The 22487-nt window shown below is 36.0% G+C and overlaps 2 protein-coding genes across 2 annotated transcripts; both read left to right on the forward strand.

The window, feature by feature from the left end:
- Nucleotides 1–3839, forward strand: LOC111580431 (uncharacterized). Its single transcript, XM_023288166.3, has 2 exons — nucleotides 1–158; nucleotides 2666–3839. Exons 1-2 carry the CDS (start codon nucleotides 96–98, stop codon nucleotides 3059–3061), a joined length of 459 nt encoding a protein of 152 aa, XP_023143934.2. The 5' UTR covers nucleotides 1–95; the 3' UTR covers nucleotides 3062–3839.
- Nucleotides 3840–19061: 15222 nt separating this feature from the next.
- On the forward strand, nucleotides 19062–22368 carry LOC118471472 (mucin-2-like). The gene is made up of 2 exons (XM_055018143.1): nucleotides 19062–19259; nucleotides 21109–22368. The coding sequence occupies exons 1-2, from the start codon at nucleotides 19206–19208 to the stop codon at nucleotides 21988–21990; spliced, it is 936 nt and encodes a 311-aa protein (XP_054874118.1). The 5' UTR covers nucleotides 19062–19205; the 3' UTR covers nucleotides 21991–22368.
- The last annotated feature ends 119 nt before the right edge of the window (nucleotides 22369–22487 follow it).

Consider the following 22487-nt stretch of genomic DNA (forward strand, 5'->3'; position numbering starts at 1 on the left):
TCTGTTCTGTTATCAGCATCAGTGTTGTGCAGGTATAAAAGCAGAGGAGGGGAGGTGGATGCAGCCATAAAGGACAAAGGAAACTCAGCAGGAAGATGAAGATGACTGAGATGTTCGGGGTCCTTCTGACCTTTCTGATGCTCCTGAGCTGCACCCGGGTAAGAAACTCTGAATCCAAACTAAAAACCAAACTCTCCTCCTCCTCCGCCGTTTAGTCTGCAGTTTGAATACAAGGGAACTGCCATTTGTTTTCTTAGCTTAAGTGTGGAGACATTCAAATTCTCCAGACGTAAACAGCACATTTAAATGGATGCCAGTCTACGCAAATGGAAGCAAACAGCAAGAAAACACAAAGAGATTCTTTAAAACGTTGATTCAAAGTCAGCAGATGGGATCTGGAGTTTGTAAAAGTTCAAATTTTCATGTTTCTGAGCACTGAAGTGCAATAAAGTGTTTAAAAAATGGAAATTCAAACATTTACAAGAGTTTCTTTTACTTATTGAGTTAAAAGCTGAGACAGATTTCAGCCCTGACCTTTTTTAAAGTTCCTATGAGTCAAAAACATAAATTACTTCACAAAATGTTGCTTAACATGCTAACAATCATGAGTAAGATATGCAAAATTTTCATCACTACAAGAAGCCAGTCTACAATCTCCTTGGAAATATTAATAATGTAAAATAAATAATTGTTTTTAATATTAAATAATAAAATAAATAATACAATTAATTAGATTACAAAATAAAATAAAATAAAATAAAATAAAATAAAATTACATGAAATAAAATAAATAAAAAATAAAATTTCAATGATGTAAAATATGATGTAAAATGAATATAATATTATTATTATATTAATAAATATGGGGGGGTATATATTTCTAATAATTCTACTTTAAAATTAATTTAAACCTAATACTGGAGGGTCTCAGCCTTAATATGTATTACAGCGGGAAAAGCAGTATTTTAAATAATTTATTTTAGGGATTTCATCAATGATGTGTAAATTATTCAGGTAAAGTTGGATTTTATATGATTTTTCCATGTTTAAATCTGGAAAATGTAAATTATTCATGTAAATCTACATCATAAATAACATTGTAGGGTCTTAACCCCAAAATTTTTATTTCTTCGGTTGGTGTCTAAAGCCAATTATATTCTTTTTATTTACTGGTCAGTGCTTTGGGCCAACACTTCTGGTTTTTAATTGTAGGTATGAATGTAAAACAGTGACTTTGCTTTAAAACTGAGTGGTTGGAGTTATTAAAATATTATTTCCACGTGTGATAACAACGAGCTCCTTTCCTGCTTTTAATCTGTGAAACTGAATCCATCACCAAACCTTTCTTTAGCTGGAGGTCAGCCGCAGGGGCCGATTCATTTCCATAAAAACTGCACATAACCTGTGAGGATAAAAGATAAAGAGCAGATGTAACACAACAGACGCAGCCAGAGGACGATTATATAACACAATCCGCCGATCTCTGCTGCCCTCTGACCGACCGACCGACCGACCGACCGAGCGCAGCGATATGCAAAGTGCCCTTAATGTGTTCATGCTTGGTGCAGCAGGTGCTTGACGTTTGCATGGTTGTACTTACAAAAGCTTTTAAACAGACCAGCGCTGCGCTGAGGGTTTTATCTGCAGCAGGAAAGACACTAGACATCTGAGTTTAAAGAGCACAGAGTGGAATTTACTGCAGTTATGAACGCAACAAACCCTTTCTTAATGTTATACTTTGTCCTAATATCATCTGTTTATCATCTGACATTTAGATTATCACATTTTTGGTTCTTAAAGTACATTTTTTATCTTTTATTTCCTGCAGTATCTACCACTAAAGTAAACCCCTCTACTTGATTAAGTGCATTATTGCAAAATAAATCTAATTTGCTGAGATAAACCTTTCAACAAGCTTTCAACATTATTTGATTGGTTGGCTTCACATACTAACATTGCATCAACTTAATTTTGTTTGTAATTTGGACCCAAATTCTGCATTAGTTAATTTAAAACTAGTTATATTGTAGCTTCATATTTGGACTGGTTCACCTGCAGGAAATTCTTGGAATCCAGTTTTTAATTTCAACAAGAACACAAGAGACATCGGTGGTACCAGAATTTAATGGGACATAAAACAGGGTGTCATCTGCATAGAAATAAATAAAAACCAACACGACTTCTACGTATGATATTGGTGATGGTTGACATAGTAACGTTGAATAGAAATAGAAACGTATGCATTAGTTGATTTAAAACTGAATGGAAGTAGAGGTTAAGTTATTTATTTCTATGCAGATGACACCAGGTTATAAATCTGGTTAAATTCTGGTGCCACTGATGTCTCTTCTTATGTCTTTGTTGAAATTAAAAACTGGATTCCAAGAATTTCCTGCAGCTCATTGAACTCCAAATCTGAAGTGATCATAACTAACTAGTACACAACTAGTTTTGAATCAACACGGAAATGTGAGTTGAAGCTACACACATGCAGACGACACTCTGTTTTAATGTTTGCAACTCAAAAGGTTTGTCTGAATCTGTAAATTTATTCAGCTAGTTTGCAGCCATGCGTTTAATTAAATGCTTGAATTATATTTTTTAGAGAGCATGTTCTTTAAGGGTTTAATTAAATGTAATTCTTTGCACTGTGGGTCTTCTACAGGGGCAAACAAACGAAACAAATGCAACAGGGACCGGTACCGGCACTAATTCGACAGGTTCGACTCCAGCGACCACGCAGCTGTCCAGCCAAACCTCCGTCACCTCCGTCACCTCCATCACCTCCAGCAGCCCACCAACCTCACATCCACCGCCGACCTCCTCCACCCTCCCAGCTGCCACCACCTCATCCCAGGGACCGGCAGCCTCCTCTGGGACTACTGAAAGCCCTGGAGAACCGGCCTCCACCGCTCAGTCGTCCACAGGTGGAACTGGAGGCAGCAGCGCTTCGACGATCTCAGCTACGACATTACATGGAGGATCTGAAGCTCTGTTTGGAGGCTGCAGTCAGCTGATGGTGGCCTCCATCTCCGTCCTGATCTACTGGACGCAGGGCTGAAAGAGTGGAATCACAGACTCTGTTTCTCTTTTACATTAAGCCCATAAATCTTGTATATAAAAGGAAAGAAGATGGAGCCTCATATTAATACTCTAATGGCTATGAAGTGCTTTGTTTGCACTGAGCTCTTTTCCACCTTTAACCTTCGTGTCGTCCTGCGGGTCAAAATTGACCCGTTTTAAAGTTTGAAAATGTGGAAAAATATATATGTTCACAGTGAAACTTCTGATGTTCACATTTTCAACATTTTTGTGAAATCTTTGAACATTTTTGATGGAAAAAAAGAAATGTTAACAATGTTCCTGAAGAACATTCACTACTGTGTGAATGTTCTTAAGAAAATATTAGAAGTTTTACTGATATATATGGAATCACTTTAGATATTTTTAGGATTTTTTGGAAGATTTTTACTCATTTTTTGAAAATATTTACTATAATTTTCTTGCTAAATTTGGGGGATTTTTTTTTTAAAAAACATAAATCTTTCAAGGGAAACTTTTAAGGAATTACTGGAATTTTCTTCCTGAAGGTTTCGCAAATTTTTAGAAATTTGGGGAATTTTTTTGCTGAATTTTGGGATTTTTTTTCAGACAAGGAAACAATAGTTTTTGCTGCCCGTAAATGAGGACAACAGGAGGGTTAAACCTGTTGCACAAATCTACAGAAGTTAGGTAAACTCCATATTTTACACGTTAAAGCTTTATTTCTGTCATGAATGGTAAAATGAAGCAAATAAAACTTTGGTGTTTTGACAAATAAAAAGAGAACTGAACTAGGACTCGGCTCTAAATGTGCTCATAAATGTTAAATTCATGTTGGGGTTGTTCCATCTCAAATCATCAAGCGCAATCTGATCAAGCACATCAGATTTTTATCAACTGTGTATTTAACATGGTATCTGTGAGATTTAAGGTTGATTTATTGAGTATTTTATGAGACTATACGTTCTAAAAAGTTGCCAGTTGGTCGACTTTCAGCAGGTTATTTCAAACATTGAAATTTGAGGATTTTTTTAAGAACAATATCTCAGGAATTATTAAAGATAAATACCACAAATGTTCTATCTTTTCATTTTCAAACTCCAGAAATTTATTCTATTTAGTTTTATTTTTACAACTTATCAAACTGCTAAATCTGTTATGAAAGTTAAACAAAAACAGTTTTTTATTTTATATATATATATATATATATATATATATATATATATATATATATATATATATATATATATATATATATATATATATATATATATATATATATATATATATATATATAGTATAGTTAGTTATAGTTATAGTTAGTTATAGTTATAGTTCCTCAGATATTCTTTAAACAGCCTGTTTGATCTATCAAGATAAAATTTCACCAATATCCTTCCACATGTCCACATTTGATCCTATAAAAATGTCAAATTTGAGGCAAAGAAGAGGTGGTTGAGCAGAAATTGTTCTAAAAATGTGATGATTGAGATGGAAGAAATTCTGAAAAATGGTTAAATTCTAATTACTGGATCCTTTAACAACCTCAGGTCGACTAAAAGTGATGGAAACTGGCAGCCACAGCCTCATTTGCATGTCGGCCTTGACAATAAAAAGATAGTTCCTTCTATTCAAATTCAGGAGGCTTGTTTTGCACCATCTTTTGTTTCTCTCTTTGCTCTATTTAAAGGTTTTACAACATGAAATCACTGTATTTATCTGTTTAAAATAAAATAAAACATGGACTGAGGAGTGTAATGTCATAGAATAGCAGCAGTCCAACTGTCTAAAAATCTAAAACTAATTCACACATTTTAAACAACAGAAACACAATTGGCTGACAGTAATTAAATTTATATCTTAATATAAACTTAAAATAACTTCATTTTTGCTCAGAGTAATACATTTTTTCAATTGAATACTGCAGCTGCTTTAAATGTTACACATTAGTTTCATAAAATTACACAAAGATCAGTAACTCTTCTGTGTTAAAAACAATCGTGTAAAGATATTAGACATCAACATTTTAACTGAACCTTTAAATGCCAGATTGTTTACATGATGTGATTATTGTTCTTTTGAAAATTATTCACTCATAATAAGTGCAAAGTGCATCTTTAAAACAAATTTTGATTGACTCTGATGATGATTCAGAATGAAACAAAACATAAACGGACAAAAAACAAAAACCTCACACTTAAAAACATATAGTCATGGAAAAAAATTATTAGACCACCCTTGTTTTCTTCTATTTCTTGTTCATTTTAATGCCTGGTACCACTAAAGGTACATTTTTTGGGATTTTTTTTTCAACCCTGTCACACTATGCCATTTACCCCCTATAAAAATAATGGATCATTCCAAGTGACATCAACATTCAAGAAGTGACATCACACAAGTCTTTTGGAGAAGATGCTGCAAAGAAAGGCAAGTGTCTATGTCAAAGATACCAGCAGTCCCATCAACAATGAAAATACATCAAGTGGTAACTCTAGCTCCAGGAGACACTTTCTCAGGATGTAAGTGTTCAACCAGGAAGCGTTAGCCTGAGTGTTGGAATACGCAGCATTTTAGCTTCATCCAGAAGGTGCCAGCTGCTGTGTCACAGAGGCAGGCAGACACAAATCCATTGGGAAGACCCAGAGGTGTTATAGGGCAACGGTGTGTGCTAACATACGACAAACATCTGTATCCAGAATTATTCTTGCCGTGGATGAAACATGTGCAAGTTAAATGCATGCACAGGTTCAGACCAAACAGGTTGTTCTGGCCGAGGTGGGAGGATGTGCTATGGTAACTTTTTGATGATGTGCTTGAGCTCATTCCACCTCCAAAGCCTGTGACATCCCATCACATGGAAATTCAGAGAGAAGTGTGGGCCAGGCTCTGAATAAAAGATGTATAAATCAAGGATGCTCTCATGCCTTTAACTGATCTCTGACAGGAAACTTCATATCTTTGGGTTTGGGACAAAATATGACACTTGATGAACTTGCCCTGAATATTAGCAAAAACCGATCAGCACTTTTTCTCAATTTTCTGTCATTTTATGAACCTTTTTTGACACTATAAACAGATCCATTTCTTTTATGTCTCTGATGACTTTATGCTTAATCTTTTGATTAATCGTTTGATTAATGATAAATGTTCAATGTTCAAATGTTTTGTTTGTGTCATGTTGTCAAATGATCCATTTATGATTGATGAAACCTAAAGATGTGTGAACTACTATTTTACAGTCATGCTTTTAGAGTTCAGTTTATATCAGTTTTTAGAGTGTACTGAATACTACTTTTATTCAACATGAGATTTCAGAAAGGCAGTTTGTCAGACAGATCCATTTCATTCATGTCTGATGAATTTATGCTTGATGTTTTGGATTCAGTGTCAAATGTTGAATTTAAATATTTAATAAAATGTTTGTTTCATGGTTTTTCATTACAGTTGAAAAATCTGACTATTGTCCTCTATCATTTTAATAAAATTCAATGTGAATTTTATTTAGTATTATTAATTTCACAGGTAAATTAATCCATTTGATATTGCAATATTGATCGTCTGTTCAACCCTGTTATTGTTTTCAACCCCGTCACACAGAGTTCAACCCTGTCACATGATGAGTTTTTATCAATATTTTGATGATAACAGGAAATATGAGGTTAATGTTTGTTGAACTGTGTATACAATTTACTGGAAAATAAGAAATAATATAAAAATCTGATCAACATTAAACATTATTGCATATTTTTGATAAAATATGAAGGCCGATGTTAGATAAAGCTCTCATGATTTGTTTTAACAGTCAAATTTTAGTATTTAACAATAATAATTATATTTAGAATAAGTGATCTTAAACAAGGGACATCTCATCATTAAGGTTCTACAAGAATTTACAAGAATATTTTTTAAAATCCTGTTCACACAGGCTCCAATTTGTCTGTGACGGGGTTGAACTCAAAAAGAAATGTATAATAATGATGACCCTTTCTTGCCTGAGGTGGGAAAATACATTTTCTCAAAGGTTTAACCAGTCTACTATCAGATGTAGTGATCAGAAATACAATTATCTGAGATATTTTTTTCAAAAATGTCGAGAGCCAAAAGGCCCCCATCTCAGAGAATCGCCCTCTTCCTGTCCTGTGGGACTTCAGACCAGCTTCAACAAGTCGCTTTCCAAATTTCCTTGTCCAACAAGTCCCATTTCTCCACAGTGTCCACTCATTTTTAAGGTCCCTGGAGGTCTGAGGATGATTCCTGACAGGAACAGATGAGTGACAGTCATCTGGTGGGTAGAAAGACGTTTCCTGACCAGCTAGCAGTTTGGTAGAACCATGATGGGCTTGGTTTTTCTTGGTGGAATGAACGTCTGTCTTGGAGATCTTCGGTTTTTTCGCTACCTGTCTGTCACTCATGATGGCTGCCTTTGTGGCTTCACATAATTCTTCAGTTTTAGGCGTTATGTGAGAGCTGACAGCGTCTGAGTTGTGCTACGGCTTGAATGTCATCAGGAAACCAGTCTAGATCTTTGGATGTGCTGCTGATGACATGAAATGTCCTTTTAGAGACCCTGGAATACAATGAAGCTGAAGCAGGTCAAATAGGACATAAAGTATTCTGGAATCAGCTGCATTTGTTGTTGTGTTCATTGTATTCTTCAGGTAATATACCTTTAGTGGTACCAGGCATTGAAATGAACAAGAAATTGAAGAAAACAAGGGTGGTCTAATCATTTTTTCTATCTATCTATCTATCTATCTATCTATCTATCTATCTATCTATCTATCTATCTATCTATCTATCTATCTATCTATCTATCTATCTATCTATCTATCTATCTATCTATCTATCTATCTATCTATCTATCTATCTATCTATCTATAGTCTGTCTATCTATCTATCTATCTATCTATCTATCTATCATAATATCATCATTTTTCCTTTGCAGATCTAAATACAGTATAAATAATGTAATTTTAACATTGTTTTAACATTTAATATTGTAAAGAGAACACATTGCTATTCATAAAAACACATTTTTGAGGTAGATATTACAGTTTTGGTCTCTTCTTTGTTTTTGTTTTACATTCAACATCATTTATTGTTTATCCTTTTACAAAACAGCGACAATGTGTGTGAACTGTGAGAAACATTCTTGTCATTTCTTGGAAGTGTAGCTGGAGAAAGGAAAGAGCTGAGTCAAGGTGTGTCTGACGCTCGTATCTGGATGGAGTTCAAATGTTCCAGGGGGAGATTTTGCATTTGTGGTCCAACTCCAGGGTGGAGACTGAGGCGATGCTTCCCGGATGGAAACAGGCATCATGTGTTCAACATGAAGACTTTATAAAGGACGGCTACAGAGACACCTGCTACTGAACCAGGAGGCCGACAGGCTGAGATTCAAACAGGAAAGACAGGAATAAAAACTGTGATTCCACGTCTTCAGAGGAAACCGTCTTTCATCCAACATGAAGTACTTTGTTTTGGAGCTGCTTACCGTCACCCTGCTGGGATTTATCTGGGCACAGGTAAAACGCTTTACTCACTAACTATATACAGCTATAGTTAGTGAGTTTATACATATATATTTGATATTATTTAACAGTAAATTATGTCCACTAGTAATTTCTGTCTTATGTGTTCTTCCAACTTCATACAAATGAAATGTAAAGGGCAAAAATGCAGTAAAACACAACAATAATGATATTAAAAAACAATATCCCCATCCCTTTACCTCTACAAACATCATGGTGTAACTGAAGGATTCAATAAAACAGCGACTAAGGAACTGAAAAATCATAAATAAATAATTAGTTACAGTTTAGATCAAGAAAATAAGACAATAATAAATAAATAAAATAAAATAAAATAAAATAAAATAAAATAAAATAAAATAAAATAAAATAAAATAAAATAAAATAGAATGAATGAATGAATGAATGAATGAATGAATGAATGAATAAATAAATTTTTAAAAATGGTAATAATTCAATAAAATCACCCAAAAGTCAGACTAAAGGTAGGTTTTGAGTTTTCTTCTTTAAATATCAACACTTTTTAAAACTAATCCCAATAAATGTGTTTTATTTACGAACATTCTTATATGTATTATGTGTTCTAATGCTGCTGTTTTGAACTGTCTCAATGACACTGATAGAGTTTTGTGTGCTTTGGTGTAGATTTTGCATCTTTTCATGGATGTTTTGTCTGTTTCATGTGAAAAATTTGTGTCTTTTATGTTAAAATTTTGTGTTTTTGTTGAAGATTTGTGTTTTTGAGGAGCTTTTGTGTCTTTTGTGGAAATTTTGTGTACTTTAGTGAAAGTTTTGTGTCTTTTTGTTGAGGTGTGTTTGTTGATGATTTGTGTGTGTTTGTGGAGATTTTAGGTCTTGTGTGTGGGTTTTGTATGTTTTTGCAAAACGTTTGTGTCTTTTATGTTAAAATTTTGTGTCTTTTGTTGTGGTTTTGTCTCTTTTTGTTGAGGTTTTTCATCTTTCTGTGAAAATTTTGTCTCTTTTGTGATGGTTTCATGTCTTTTTGTGGTTATTTTGTGTATTTTAGTGCAAGTTTTGTATTTTTTCATGGAGGTTTTATGTCTTTTTGCTGAAATTTTGTGTTTTTGTGCAGATGTTGCATCTTTTCATGGAAGTTTTGTGTCTTTTGTTAAAGTTTTGCGTCTTTGTTGAAGATTTGAACGTTTTGTGGAGATACTGGGTCTCGTGTGAGGGTTTTGTATCTGTTTGTAAAACGTTTGTGTCATACACTCACCTTCTCCCGTCTGGAATATTGTAACTCCCTCCTTTCTGGCATCTCTGTGAAGCTCCTGTCGCCTCCAACTTGTCCAGCAGCTCGACTTCTTACCGGTTTTATCAGACGACATCACATCACACCTGTCCTGGCTTCCTTCCACTGGCTTCCTGTTGGTTTTAGAACTGATTTTAATATCTTACTGATCACTTTTAAAGCTCGACAGAGTCTCACCCCCAGCTACATTTATGATCTGCCAAAATGGCTCAATAGCGCCACCTGGAACTACGGTCAGCTCGTGTCACCTACCACTATGAAATTTGGTAGGCATATGTAAATCGTCGAGATGCACAAAACTGTAATTGACACCCATACCCAATACACAACAGGAAGTCGGCCATTTTGAATTATGTGTCATATTTTGTATAATTTTGGGTAATTTTAGCATTTTTCAAAAGCTAGAAACTCAAACAGGGTAACACCGACAGAGCTGAAATTTGGCCAGGATGTACACCAGTCATGGGTGATTAAAAGTTAGCAAAATGCTCCACAAAAATCCGAGGACGTGGAAATGGTGGCTGGCAGAATTTTGACAATTCACCATGAAACAGGAAGTGCTGTGTAATTACCTTGTACATGCTCCAATCTGCCTCAAACTTTACTTATGTGAGCAGAGTCTGGCCATCATCACATCCAAAGGCCAAAATACACTCTCAGTCACAGCGCCACCTGGTGGACATGCTTGGATTCGCTGATCAGCAAGAATGCGAGGACCCGACCAATGCTGCTTGCAGCTTTAATTAGTTTCAGTGTTCTATTTTGTATTGTGTCCTGTTTATTTTAGATGTCCTGTCTTGTTTTATTTTACTTTTAGCTGCCTGGTTCTTTGGTGTGATGTCGTCTCTCTAATTCTTTAATTCTCTAATAGTTTTTAGAGACTATTTTAACTTTAACCCTCAATCGTATTCTTTAATTTTCAAACTGCCTAGTTTCCTTGTTTGTTATGAGTGCTAGTCTAGCTAATTATTCACTGAATTTATTGTCATTTTTACTATTTATTTTAATTGAATGCTCTGATTTGTCTCCTATAGCTTTCTTGATTGTCTGTCTTTGAACTATCAAAGCACTTTGTAAGCACTGTTCTTTAGGGTGCTAAAGTTATTATTATTATTACTATTATGCTTTAAGTTAAAACATTAAGCTTTATATTTTTGTGTTTTTAATTATTGTATCACAATAATTACCTTTTTAGAAAAGGTCTCTGACTGTTATATAACTTTTTTTTTCCTGTATTTGAGATCCATACAGTGTTTTAATAGTTTTTAATGTGCTATTTTTAATAGATTTTTTTCAAATAGTTTTTTAAAGCAGACAGTGGGAAATGGACAAATACACACCTTGAATTTGTAGTTTTAGCTTCTTAGGGGTTAAAAAAAAAGCCACAAAAATGATTACATTTCTTCCATAAATTGTAAACATTTTTGAATAAATTTAGACAAATGAGTCACAAAATTATTTCTCACAGAAAAATATCAGTATTTTTACAGTGTTGGTTTTGAATTTGCCATTTATTTGACAGTAAATACGCAACACTAAGCTCTGTAGAATCAAACATGACAGAGTTTTATGTCATAAATCACTGTTTCTGTTTCTTTTTAGAACACCACGGTGAGTCCAGGTGAAGCAGTGACTACCAGTAACTCCACCAGTATGACCTCGACAACTGGCAGCGGCATGACCGGAGGCTACAGTAGCAGCACCGACTCCGATGGTGGTAACAACAACAGCACCAACTCCAATGGAACCCAGACCACAAAGGCACCCTCGATGTTGACCCCCATGACCATGAAGAATGGACAGAACCACGTCTTCACCTCCGTCCGTCTGCTGCTGGGATGTTTTGTTCTCGGAGCTCTTTGGCTGTGAACGCGACAACGCCGTTTACCATCCTGCAAATCCAAGCCGAGGACATATTCTGTATTTGAGAGTAGAAAAGTAGGATATAAATCTGTAACAATGTTTTATTTCCATAGCACCTTTCAGAAACAAGGGCTTTGGAGTTAAAAATGAGTCATATGATGATAAAAGTGAGTCATAAGAAGAGATTCGAGTGAGGCTATTAATGAGATCTCCATTTAGAAAGTAGCAGAAAAATCCTAACATCAACTGTAAAACTCAGGCAACCAGTGAAGCACAATGGGAATCAGGGTGTGTGTTGAAAACCTGCCAGCAGAATTTTTAAGTAAGTGCACTGTTAAAAAAAAAAACAAAAAACTGAAAAACAAAGAAAAGAAACCTCTGTGAAAAAACTGTGAGAACATGGCAGCAAGAGTTCTAGGAAGAAAAATATATTTTACAAAATACAGAAAAAACTGTGAAATTGCATCAGACATATTTACACTACCGTTCAAAAGTTTGGGGTCACTTAGAAATGTCTTTATTGTTCAAGGAAAAGTAATTTTCTTTTTTATCTTATATATTTTCTTATATATCTTAGTAATTTTGGACAAGCTGAGTGATCAGGGCCCATTTTCGGTCATTTTGGACTAAATTTGGGTTATTTTGGACAGATGTCAAGTCGAAATGATCTATAAACTGGAACCTTGTCTGGTCAAACTTTCCTCTCATCAGATTCTACTGATGTTAGAGCCTCAAAAGTTGGTGAAATATGGACCAAAGACTGGATTTTAGTAGAAACATGGATCCATCCATATATATACAGTTATAGGAACTTTATGGAGACACAATACCACCAAAATTTGAAAATTTGGCACTTTTTCCACTTTTAAGGAGCCAATAAGTTTTCATTATTGACATTTTGGACAACTTTTAGTAATTTTGGACAAGTTTCAAGACATTTTTAACTCCTTTTAAGTAATTCTGGACAGGTCAGAGGTCATTTTCAGTAGCTCCGAGGTCATTTTTGGCCAACTTTTAGTCACTCTGGACAAATTTTAAGTAATTTTGGACAAATTTTGAGTCATTTTTGGTCAAGTTTCAAGTCAAAATAGCTAAAGTTTTCTGATCAAACTTTCCACACATCAGATTCTACTGATGTCAGAGCCTCAACAGTTGGTGAAATGTCGACCAAAGACTATATTTTAGTAGAAATATGGATCCATCTATATACACTACTCTTCAGAGGTTCGGGGTTGCTTATAAATGTCCTAATTTTTACATTGGAATTACCATTTGTAAAAATACAAATTATTGATGTGGGCATTATTTACAGTTTTAGCCTCTTTATTAAATGTGTGAAATACAAGATTTTTTTCTGCTATACGAAGTTTTATCCGAAATTTAGGGACAATCTAGCAAAGTTGTTGAAAAAAAATTCCAATACCATTTTTTGCAGTGTGCAGTCTTTCGTTGATAGAATAAAATGCACTAAAATAGTCAACTCTAGAGGAGATGAAAGCCTGAGAAATCAAAGGAGAGATTGTTAATGGTTCAAAATTCTTGAACATTCAGGTTTTCATTCCAGCAGGGTGTAATGAAAAACGTTGGCTGTACTAAACATAAACAGAACATATAAGTAGGTGTCATCTGCATGGCGTAGAACACAGAAGGGAACCCAATACAGATCTCTGGGGGACACGGTAGCTAAAATACATCATCAGCTGCTTATAATGCCAATACGCCCTATAAATTAAACTAACACACAACAAGTTGGCTAAAATGTGAATCATATCCAGTCCATTTATTTATTTATTTAGAGTATATTTATTTGCATTTGAAGATGCTATATTTAGACTTCAAAACATATTTTAGATGTATGTATTTTTCTTGCATATAATTATTTATTTTGTTCCAGTTATACCTTGCAAATATATGAACATAGCATAAGTAAGTGGATTGTAATTTTATTTGTAGACATGTTTATGCATTAGTGAAGAAAATGTCCTTCCTGTGTGCATTAGTATAATTATTTGTCTACAGTTGTACAAATGGTATTAGTAGTTTTACTGGTATTTCAAAAATGAAATAAACAAGGTGATGAATATTTATAACAGTAGTCTTTGTACCAACATGTAATATTCACATTTATGATATGTATCCATCAAAATAAAAGGAGCATTATTTAATCAAATATCAAGTTGTTTTTTTTCATTCTTTTTTTTGGAAATCAAAGAGCGGTGTATTTTGTTGGCACCACTTAAGTAGTCCGACCAGGTATCATATGTGAAAACACTAATGAAATGGACAGAACGGGGAAGAGAGATTGAATTTATTTCAAAAGGAGACCTGATACAAGTTTTTGTTGTGTTACAGTATGAGCAAGATTTGACAGTAATACTGAACCAACTCCTAAATAATGGACCGCAACTGATCTTTAACAAGAAAATTCTCATATATTTTATATTCTTCAGCTTGTAAGAGCTTAAATACTGTTTCATCAACTATAATATCAGCTCACACGAACATTAATGAATAAACTGAGAATATGGTTTGACAGAAATAAACTAAAACACTCCTTTATGAGCAAGTCAATCATTTTCTTTTGTTGTTGTTTTCTTTTTATGTTAAAATGTTCAAAGTAAACTTTCAAAAATCAAAAACATTAAAATACAATAAATGTGTGTTATAAAGTAGAGTGTCTTATTAAAAGTCATTGTAGTGACTTGTTTTTGAGGATGATTCATTCTCATGCAAATTAACCTGTTCCCTTCATCAGATATTCCTAAACTTTGAAAAGTCCTAAAGTCATTGATCAGCAATCTTTTGGCTGTTTTTGTACTGAAAGAGTTCAGAGTTCACCCATATATAACCATTAACCAACCAACCAGACAACCAAACATTCAACCAGCCAGACAACCAGCCAACCAACCAACCAACCAATCAATCAACCAACCTACCAACCAACCAACCAACCAACCAACCAACCAATCAATCAATCAACCAACCTACCAGACAACCAACAAACCAACCAACCAACAAACCAACCAATCAACCATCCAACCAACCAGCCAGCCAACCAACCAATCAACCATCCAACCAATCAATCAACCAACCTACCAGACAACCAACCAACCACATGTTCATTATATAAACACAGAGTCATCCTCCAGTTTGACCTACTATCTCCTTTGCTGTTGCTCAGGTTTCTTGGCGGTAACACGAAACTCTTGAAATTCTCTAAGTTCAGCCAATTTTTTGTGACATAACTTAGTTTCTTGAGCCGAATAACAAACACAGACTGACCCATATGTATGTTGCCTTATGAGTATGAAGTTAAGCTGAAATCTAACATAAAGACAGGACATTTGTTATAAAAGACTGCAAGGAGACCAGTGAGCCTAACTGTCATTGTTTAAAAAAAAAAAAAAATCCTTTCAGATAAATAACAATATGTAGTGTGAGGATAAAAGGCCATAAAACTCTGATTGCAAAGTTTATATACTGTCACTAGTTGGACCCTATGACAAAATAACACAGTGATCTATTTTCAGGCTATTATCCACCAGAGTGAATGATTTTCTGTTGAGGATTTTTTATAACTGCTTCAATTCATCGAACACAATCCTGCACAGGCTGCTGTGTTTACATGAGGTTAGCGTGGTACAAGAAGGTTAAAAATCAAACCAATCATCAGCTTCACAGAACGTTTTCCATCACGCTGGCTTCATAAAACAATGAAATATTCGTGCAAAAGGGAAACAGTATTTCAGAATTTGAGCCCTTACTGAGTGTTGCCCTTAATTAAGAGGATCGTCCTCAAGAACCTCCGTCCCCAGGTGAGCCAGTATCTGGATCCACTGCAGTTCGCCTACCAACCGAACATTGGAGTGGATGATGCAGTGGTCTACCTGCTGCACAGATCACTGACTCACCTGGAGAAACCCAGCAGCACTGTGAGGGTCATGTTCTTCGACTTCTCCAGTGCTTTCAACACCATCCAGCCTTCTCTGCTTAGGGTGAAGCTTGAAGGAGCGGGAGTAGACTGTCACCTGGCTGCTTGGACCATCGACTACCTCACCAATAGACCACAGTACGTGAGGCTTCAGGACTGTGTGTCTGATGTGGTAGTCAGCAGCATGGAGGTCCACAGAGGACAGTCTGTCCTCCTTTCTCTTCACCCTGTACACATCGGACTTCCACTACAACTCTGGGAGCTGTCACCTCCAGAAGTTCTCCGATGATACAGCCATTGTTGGGTGCGTATCTGAAGGGGACGAGCGGGAGTACAGGATGGTCATCTCTGACTTTGTGGACTGGTGTGAGCGAAACCATCTGCAGCTCAACGCCAGTAAGACGAAGGAGATGATCGTGGACTTCCGCAGGAGGAGGACACCCCGGACTGCACCGGTGAACATCCAGGGTTTGGACATTGACATGGTGGACACATACAAATACCTGGGTGTTCACCTCAACAACAAACTGGACTGGACACACAATACAGAGGTCCTGTACAAGAAGGGCCAAAGTCGTCTCCACCTGCTGAGGAGACTGAGGTCCTTTGGAGTGTGCAGGACTCTGCTCAGGACATTTTATGACTCTGTGGTAGCGTCTGCTATTTTCTATGCAGTGGTCTGCTGGGGAGCAGGGAGCACTGAAAGGGACAGAAAGAGACTAAACAGACTGGTCAGGAGGGCTGGTTCTGTCCTGGACTGTTCCCTGGACTCCATAGAGGAGGTGGGTGAGAGGAGGATGTTGTCAAAGCTCACATCCATCATGGACAATCCCTCTCACCCACTGCATGACACTGTGGGGTCTTTAAGCAGCTCCTTCAGCAGCAGACTGAGACATCCACCCTGCAAGAAAGAGCGCTATCGCAGGTCCTTCATCCCATCTGCTATAAGACTTTACAACATCAGCATCACTGGCTGATGTTAACATAAACTGGACTATATCATTACCACCCCAAACCATAAAATTTGCACAGACATTCTTGCACTGCACATCTTTGCACTTTTAAACTTTATTTTTATTTTTATTTTTTCTGTTAAAAATTTTGCCACCCTTGTATATATTGTAAATAAAACTGCTGTAACAATGTAAATTTCCCCTGGAGTGGGGAGAAATAAAGAACTTTATCTTATCTTATCTTATCTTATAATGTAATATGAAGTTTGAAGCTAGTTAGGAAATCCATTCAGCTTCAGCCTGTATATTCTGATACAAAAAGAGTCAAATCAAGTCTAAAGAGACTGGTTTCCTCAGTAAGTAGGGTGATAAATAGCCGCTCAACAGCCTCGAAGGTTCCCTGAGGCAGCTTACCATTCAAACATATAGGAATGTGTGAACAACATGAGTGGGTGGTTGTAATACCAGCGCTGGCCTATAGAGTCGCTGCTGAGCGAGTACTGATTAATTTATTTTAACCAACATCAATCCTGATCACAGTTACCAAATATTCATTAATTATTCTGAATTTCCTTCTTTTAATTCTTTGAGAGGGTCATTTAAGTGTAAAATTGTAATGGGCAATTTCTACTTTACAGTCACACTTTAAAACTTTACAGTATTTCTGGAGACTTTACATTTCCATACAGGCATAGAATGGATCAAATGTGAAAATGAATGTAAATTTAAAATAATTTCTGGATCTTGACAATTTGTTTTGAGTTGTTTGTCTATTTTTTGTCGTTTTGTTTCTCGCTTTTGTCAATTTTTGTTTTATTTGTCCATTTTTTGTCGCTTTGTAACTTTTTGTCAAATTTTTTCTCTTTTTTGTTTTGTTTCATGTCGCTTGTCTAATTTTCTGTCATTTTGTTTCTAATTTTGTCCTTTAGTGTCTCATTTTTGTAATATTTTGTCTCGTTCTTGTTGTTTATTTGCCTTTTTTATGATTTGTTTCATGTTTTGGTCATTTTGTGTCTCATTTTTGAAATAGTTTGTCTTGTTTTTGTTATTTTTTGCCTTTTTTGTTTTTGTCTCATGTTTATTTTGTCTTGTTTTTGTCATTTTTTGTCTGATTTTGTGGTTTTGATCCTCCAGTAAATCCTCTCTGGTTCAGTTCCAGGTGACTAAATGTTGTGTTCCTTTGTCGACACTGTGATCTGTAAGTTGTAATGTTGAAATGATAAACTGAGGCTGAATGTTGGTGAAACTGAATTTATTTTTCTTCATAAATTTCAAGTTGTTCATGATGTTTAGTAAAAAGATAATTCCTTAAATGTGAACATTTCTGCAGTAAAACAAAGGAACCATTAGGAGTTGTGGTTATTTCTAGGTTATTCTGCTGTGGTTTTACTGGTTTCACTGGTCCGGTCCACTGGAGATCAGACTGGACTGGATGTGGAACCTGGACTAAGATGAGTTGGACTCTCCTGGTTTACAGTTTAGGATTTTTTTTAATGTTTAATATGAAAGTGAACACTAACTATTCCAAAACAACAGGACAGAAACATTAAATCATGGATGGTGTATTTTGTTGGTGCCACACATACAGACAGTAATCAGTCCAGGTGTCGTATTGTGTAAAAGAGACATTAAACTTATAATAGACCTGATAGAAGCTTTTGTTGTGCTCCAAACACCCAAACGACGGACCAAAACTAACCTCTTACAAAACAGCAAAGACGCCAACATGTTTTGACATTCTTCAGGTTGCAAGAGCTCAAATGTTGGCTGTAATATCAGAAGATTAACTTAGAATCAATGTGCATTATGAAGGAGAACAGCCGTTTAGTGAGTCAGCTAGGATTTATCAGTGCCATCACTGTATTGTCTCGCTCAGGTCCCATGGTGTTGTTTGTCACTGACTCAACGCTGTTTTGTTGTGTTATAGGTGGACTCTTGAGAATGAGATCCAGTGTCTCAAAGAGATTACCTACATGAATAAAGGTTAAATAAAGAATAAATAATCAACCAAAGCACACTGAAAAGTCATAAAACTCTAATGAGCTACAACTCGTGAGTAAATATACTCGTGAGTCCCGTTAGAGGAAATGACATTGTCACGTATTTGTTTTTCATGGTGTCAATTATCCACCAGAATGGGGTGAATAATTCTCCATTTCTGACTAAAATATAACTCTTTCAATCCATGGAGCTCAATTGTTTGGGTCGATGCATTTATACAAAGTCAGAAGGAAGTTTGTGCTTCAAAGATTGAAAATTACACCATTTATCGACTTCTCATTCAAACAGAACATTCTCCATCACGTTGACCTCAGAAAACAACGAGATATTTGTGCAGTGTTGCAGAAAGGGAAGTGGTTATGAAAATTCGTACTTCCCTGAAAGCGGCAATGACTGACCAGCGCCATAAAAACTGTGTTTGATTGCTTCAATTCAGCGTTGGGCTTCCTGGATCTGGGTGCCGATCTCACGCCTACCTCCTGAAATGTGATGCTCTGGCATAAAAGCACAAAGAAATAAAGTTTCCCGTTAGTTTGCCAGAAGTAGAAGTTGGCTGAACGCAACGAGAGAAGTCTCGCAGAAAACTCGTCTACGGTTTCATCTCTACATCCATCATGAAGACCTCGGCTTTAGGAGTTTTTACCGTAGCTCTGCTGGCATTCACACAGGTACCTCATCATTATCTCTTAAAATGACCATACTAGAGATGCTTTGTGTGTATTTAATCAATTAATTACTTAACCTGGAACTGTCCTGAAAGTTTCACAGGTTTATATGGTGGTTTTATAGATCTTACCCTCGTGTCGTCCTGTGGATCAAAATTGACCCATTTTAAAGTTTGAAAATGTGGAAAAATATATATTTTCACAGTGAAACTTCTGACGTCCACATTTTCTACATTTTTGGGAAATCTTTGAACATTTTTTGGTGGAAAAAAAGAAATGTTAAAAATGTTTCTTTAAGAACATTCACATAAAAATCAACCAAAATCCAGCGAATTTCACTGGATTTTGGTAGAATTTTTTGTGAATGTTCTGAAAGAAAATATTAGAAGTTTTATTGATATATATATATATATATATATATATATATATATATATATATATATATATATATATATATATATATATATATATATATATATATATATATATATATATATATATATATATATATATATATATATATATTCTAAGTAGATTTGGATGAGTTTTGGACTAATTTTGACTCATTTTACATGTTTTTAGACAGATTTAGATGAATTTTGAGTCATTTTGGATGCATTTTGAGTAATTCAGGACAAATTTCAAGTCATTTGGAACAAGTATCAGCTCATAATGGAAACATTTCAAGGGATTTAAGACAATTGGACGTGTTTGGGATAAATTCTAAGTGCATTTGGATGAGGTTTTGAGTCGTTCTGGATTAATTTGAAAATATTTTTAAAATAACAAATAAGTCTGGAGTTCCCCCTAAAATGCAGTCTTTCTCTTGTCCCACCCCCCTGATGACCAAATTGAATCTCTTTTTTGGTAATATTCTTTTCATTGAAGTCTGTGGTAATTGCAGGAACATTTTTTTTTATCAACGTAATATTTTAAATAATAATTATTAACATGGAACGTGTCCCACAACATGTTAGCAGAACCTGTTGATGACGTTTTGTCATTTTGTGTCTTTGTCGTTTTGTGTCTCGTTTATCTCATTTTGTGTCTTGTTTTTGTCGTTTTGTGTCTCGTTTATTTCATTTTGTGTCTTGCTTTTGTTGTTTAGTGTCTTGATTTTGTCGTTTTGAATCTTGTTTTTGTTGTTTTGTGGTTTTATGTCTTGATTTTGTCATTTTGTGTCTTGTTTTTGTTGTTTTGTGTCTTGTTTTTGTTGTTTTGTGTCTTGATTTTGTTGTTTTGTGTCTTGATTTTGTCGTTTTGCGTCTTGTTTTTTTCATTTGTGTCATGTTTTTGTTGTTTCCATCATCCAACAGTGTTCCTACAGAATGTGTAGAGCAAAGCTATGTCCTCTCTTCTATTTTCCATCTTTTCATCCCATTGTCAGCCTTGATTGAATGTCTCCCTCCAGCTCATATTATCAGGATCAGACTAATTCTTTGGACTGTTTTCCATCAGTCAGTTTGTCCTCTTGGTCAGCAGTAACAGCAGCTAAATATCTAGCTTCTACTGCTGAGAAAAAGATCACATTAGCATGGATTAGAGTAGAGTTAGCAAACAGCACAGAAAGCATAGAATAAAAATGCTACCATTGATGTGGAAGCTGAGCCAATCAAGCCTTTGATCGTTTATTATTCAAACATTTTGAAGCCCAAATGTCCTCCAATTCTGGATGACTCACCAACAGTTATCCTGGTAGTGACTGGAACAAATCATGAGAAACAACTATCGAGACAGAAAAGCAGAAATGTTGTTGGAACAGATGCTACTGCTTCTTAATACTTACTGAAATTATAGCTTTTTTTGTTCTTTTTCTGGTCCACTGTGTCTGGAACCATCGCGACTCTGACAGATTGCAATCACAGATTCGACCACCACAGCCGTCAACCCAACAACCAAGACGACACCTGAAGTTCCGGCCGTCAACTCAACAACCAAGACGACACCTGAAGCTCCGGCCGTCAACCCAACAACCAAGACGACACCTGAAGTTCCGGCCGTCAACTCAACAACAAAGACGACACCTGAAGCTCCGGCCGTCAACCCAACAACCAAGACGACACCTGAAGTTTCGGCCGTCAACTCAACAACCAAGACGACACCTGAAGCTCCGGCCGTCAACCCAACAACCAAGACGACACCTGAAGCTCCGGCCGTCAACCCAACAACCAAGACGACACCCGAAGTTCCGGCCGTCAACTCAACAACCAAGATGACACCTGAAGCTCCGGCCGTCAACCCAACAACCAAGACTACACCTGAAGCTCCGGCCATCAACCCAACAACCAAGACGACACCTGAAGCTCCAGCCGTCAACCCAACAACCAAGACGACACCTGAAGCTCCGGCCATCAACCCAACAACCAAGACGACACCTGAAGCTCCGGCCGTCAACCCAACAACCAAGACGACACCTGAAGCTACGACTGTCAAACTGATGACCAAGACTACAGCCAAAGCTACAACCATTAACCCAGCTACTGAAAATCCAGCCGAAGCTACGACTGTCAAAGCAACAACTGATCCTACAACCGACGCCACAACCGACGCCACAACCGTCAACCCAACCAGCAATGTAACTGTCAACGCAACCACTGTCAACCCAACCAGCAACATAACTGTCAACGCAACCACTGTAGCTATGACTTTGACTACAGAAAGCGGCGTCTCGGTGGTGAGAGCCTCGGCGTTCTTTCCTGTGGTGCTGTTGTTGTTCCACCTGCTCTGCCAGTGAGAACCAAAAAGTCACCTCAAGGACTAATAAAAAACTCTTGTTCTTTGACGCTTCTCTTTTAGCATCCGTGAAGCTTCAGTCAACCGAATGAAGATGAATATCAATGAAGGGAAAATTGTAACTCTGTATCCGAAATTCTAACTGTAGCATTGAACTTGTTGAATATCCTCGTCAAGAAACAGATTTGAACTAAAAAAAAAAAAAAAGCAACTACAACTTGAGCTGATTAAAGTCTGAAGGCTGTCTCAGCTGATGAAGACTAAAATCTGAGACTGTTCTACGGTTTGGATCCTTTTTGAGTTGTTGATTCATCACATCTGAGGATGTTATGTACATTCATGAACAAACGTTTACTTTCTTATATGTTTTATCCAGCTAAAAGCCTGAGGTCAAATTCACCCCAAAGAAAACTGATACGTTCAACATGTGTACAGGTCATTGAAAACATGTCATCATGTTCATTTTATCTTTACCCAGTTGCCTCCATTAAATTATGA

This window comes from Amphiprion ocellaris, chromosome 15, assembly GCF_022539595.1.
Source record: "Amphiprion ocellaris isolate individual 3 ecotype Okinawa chromosome 15, ASM2253959v1, whole genome shotgun sequence".
NCBI classification, from domain to species: domain Eukaryota; kingdom Metazoa; phylum Chordata; class Actinopteri; family Pomacentridae; genus Amphiprion; species Amphiprion ocellaris.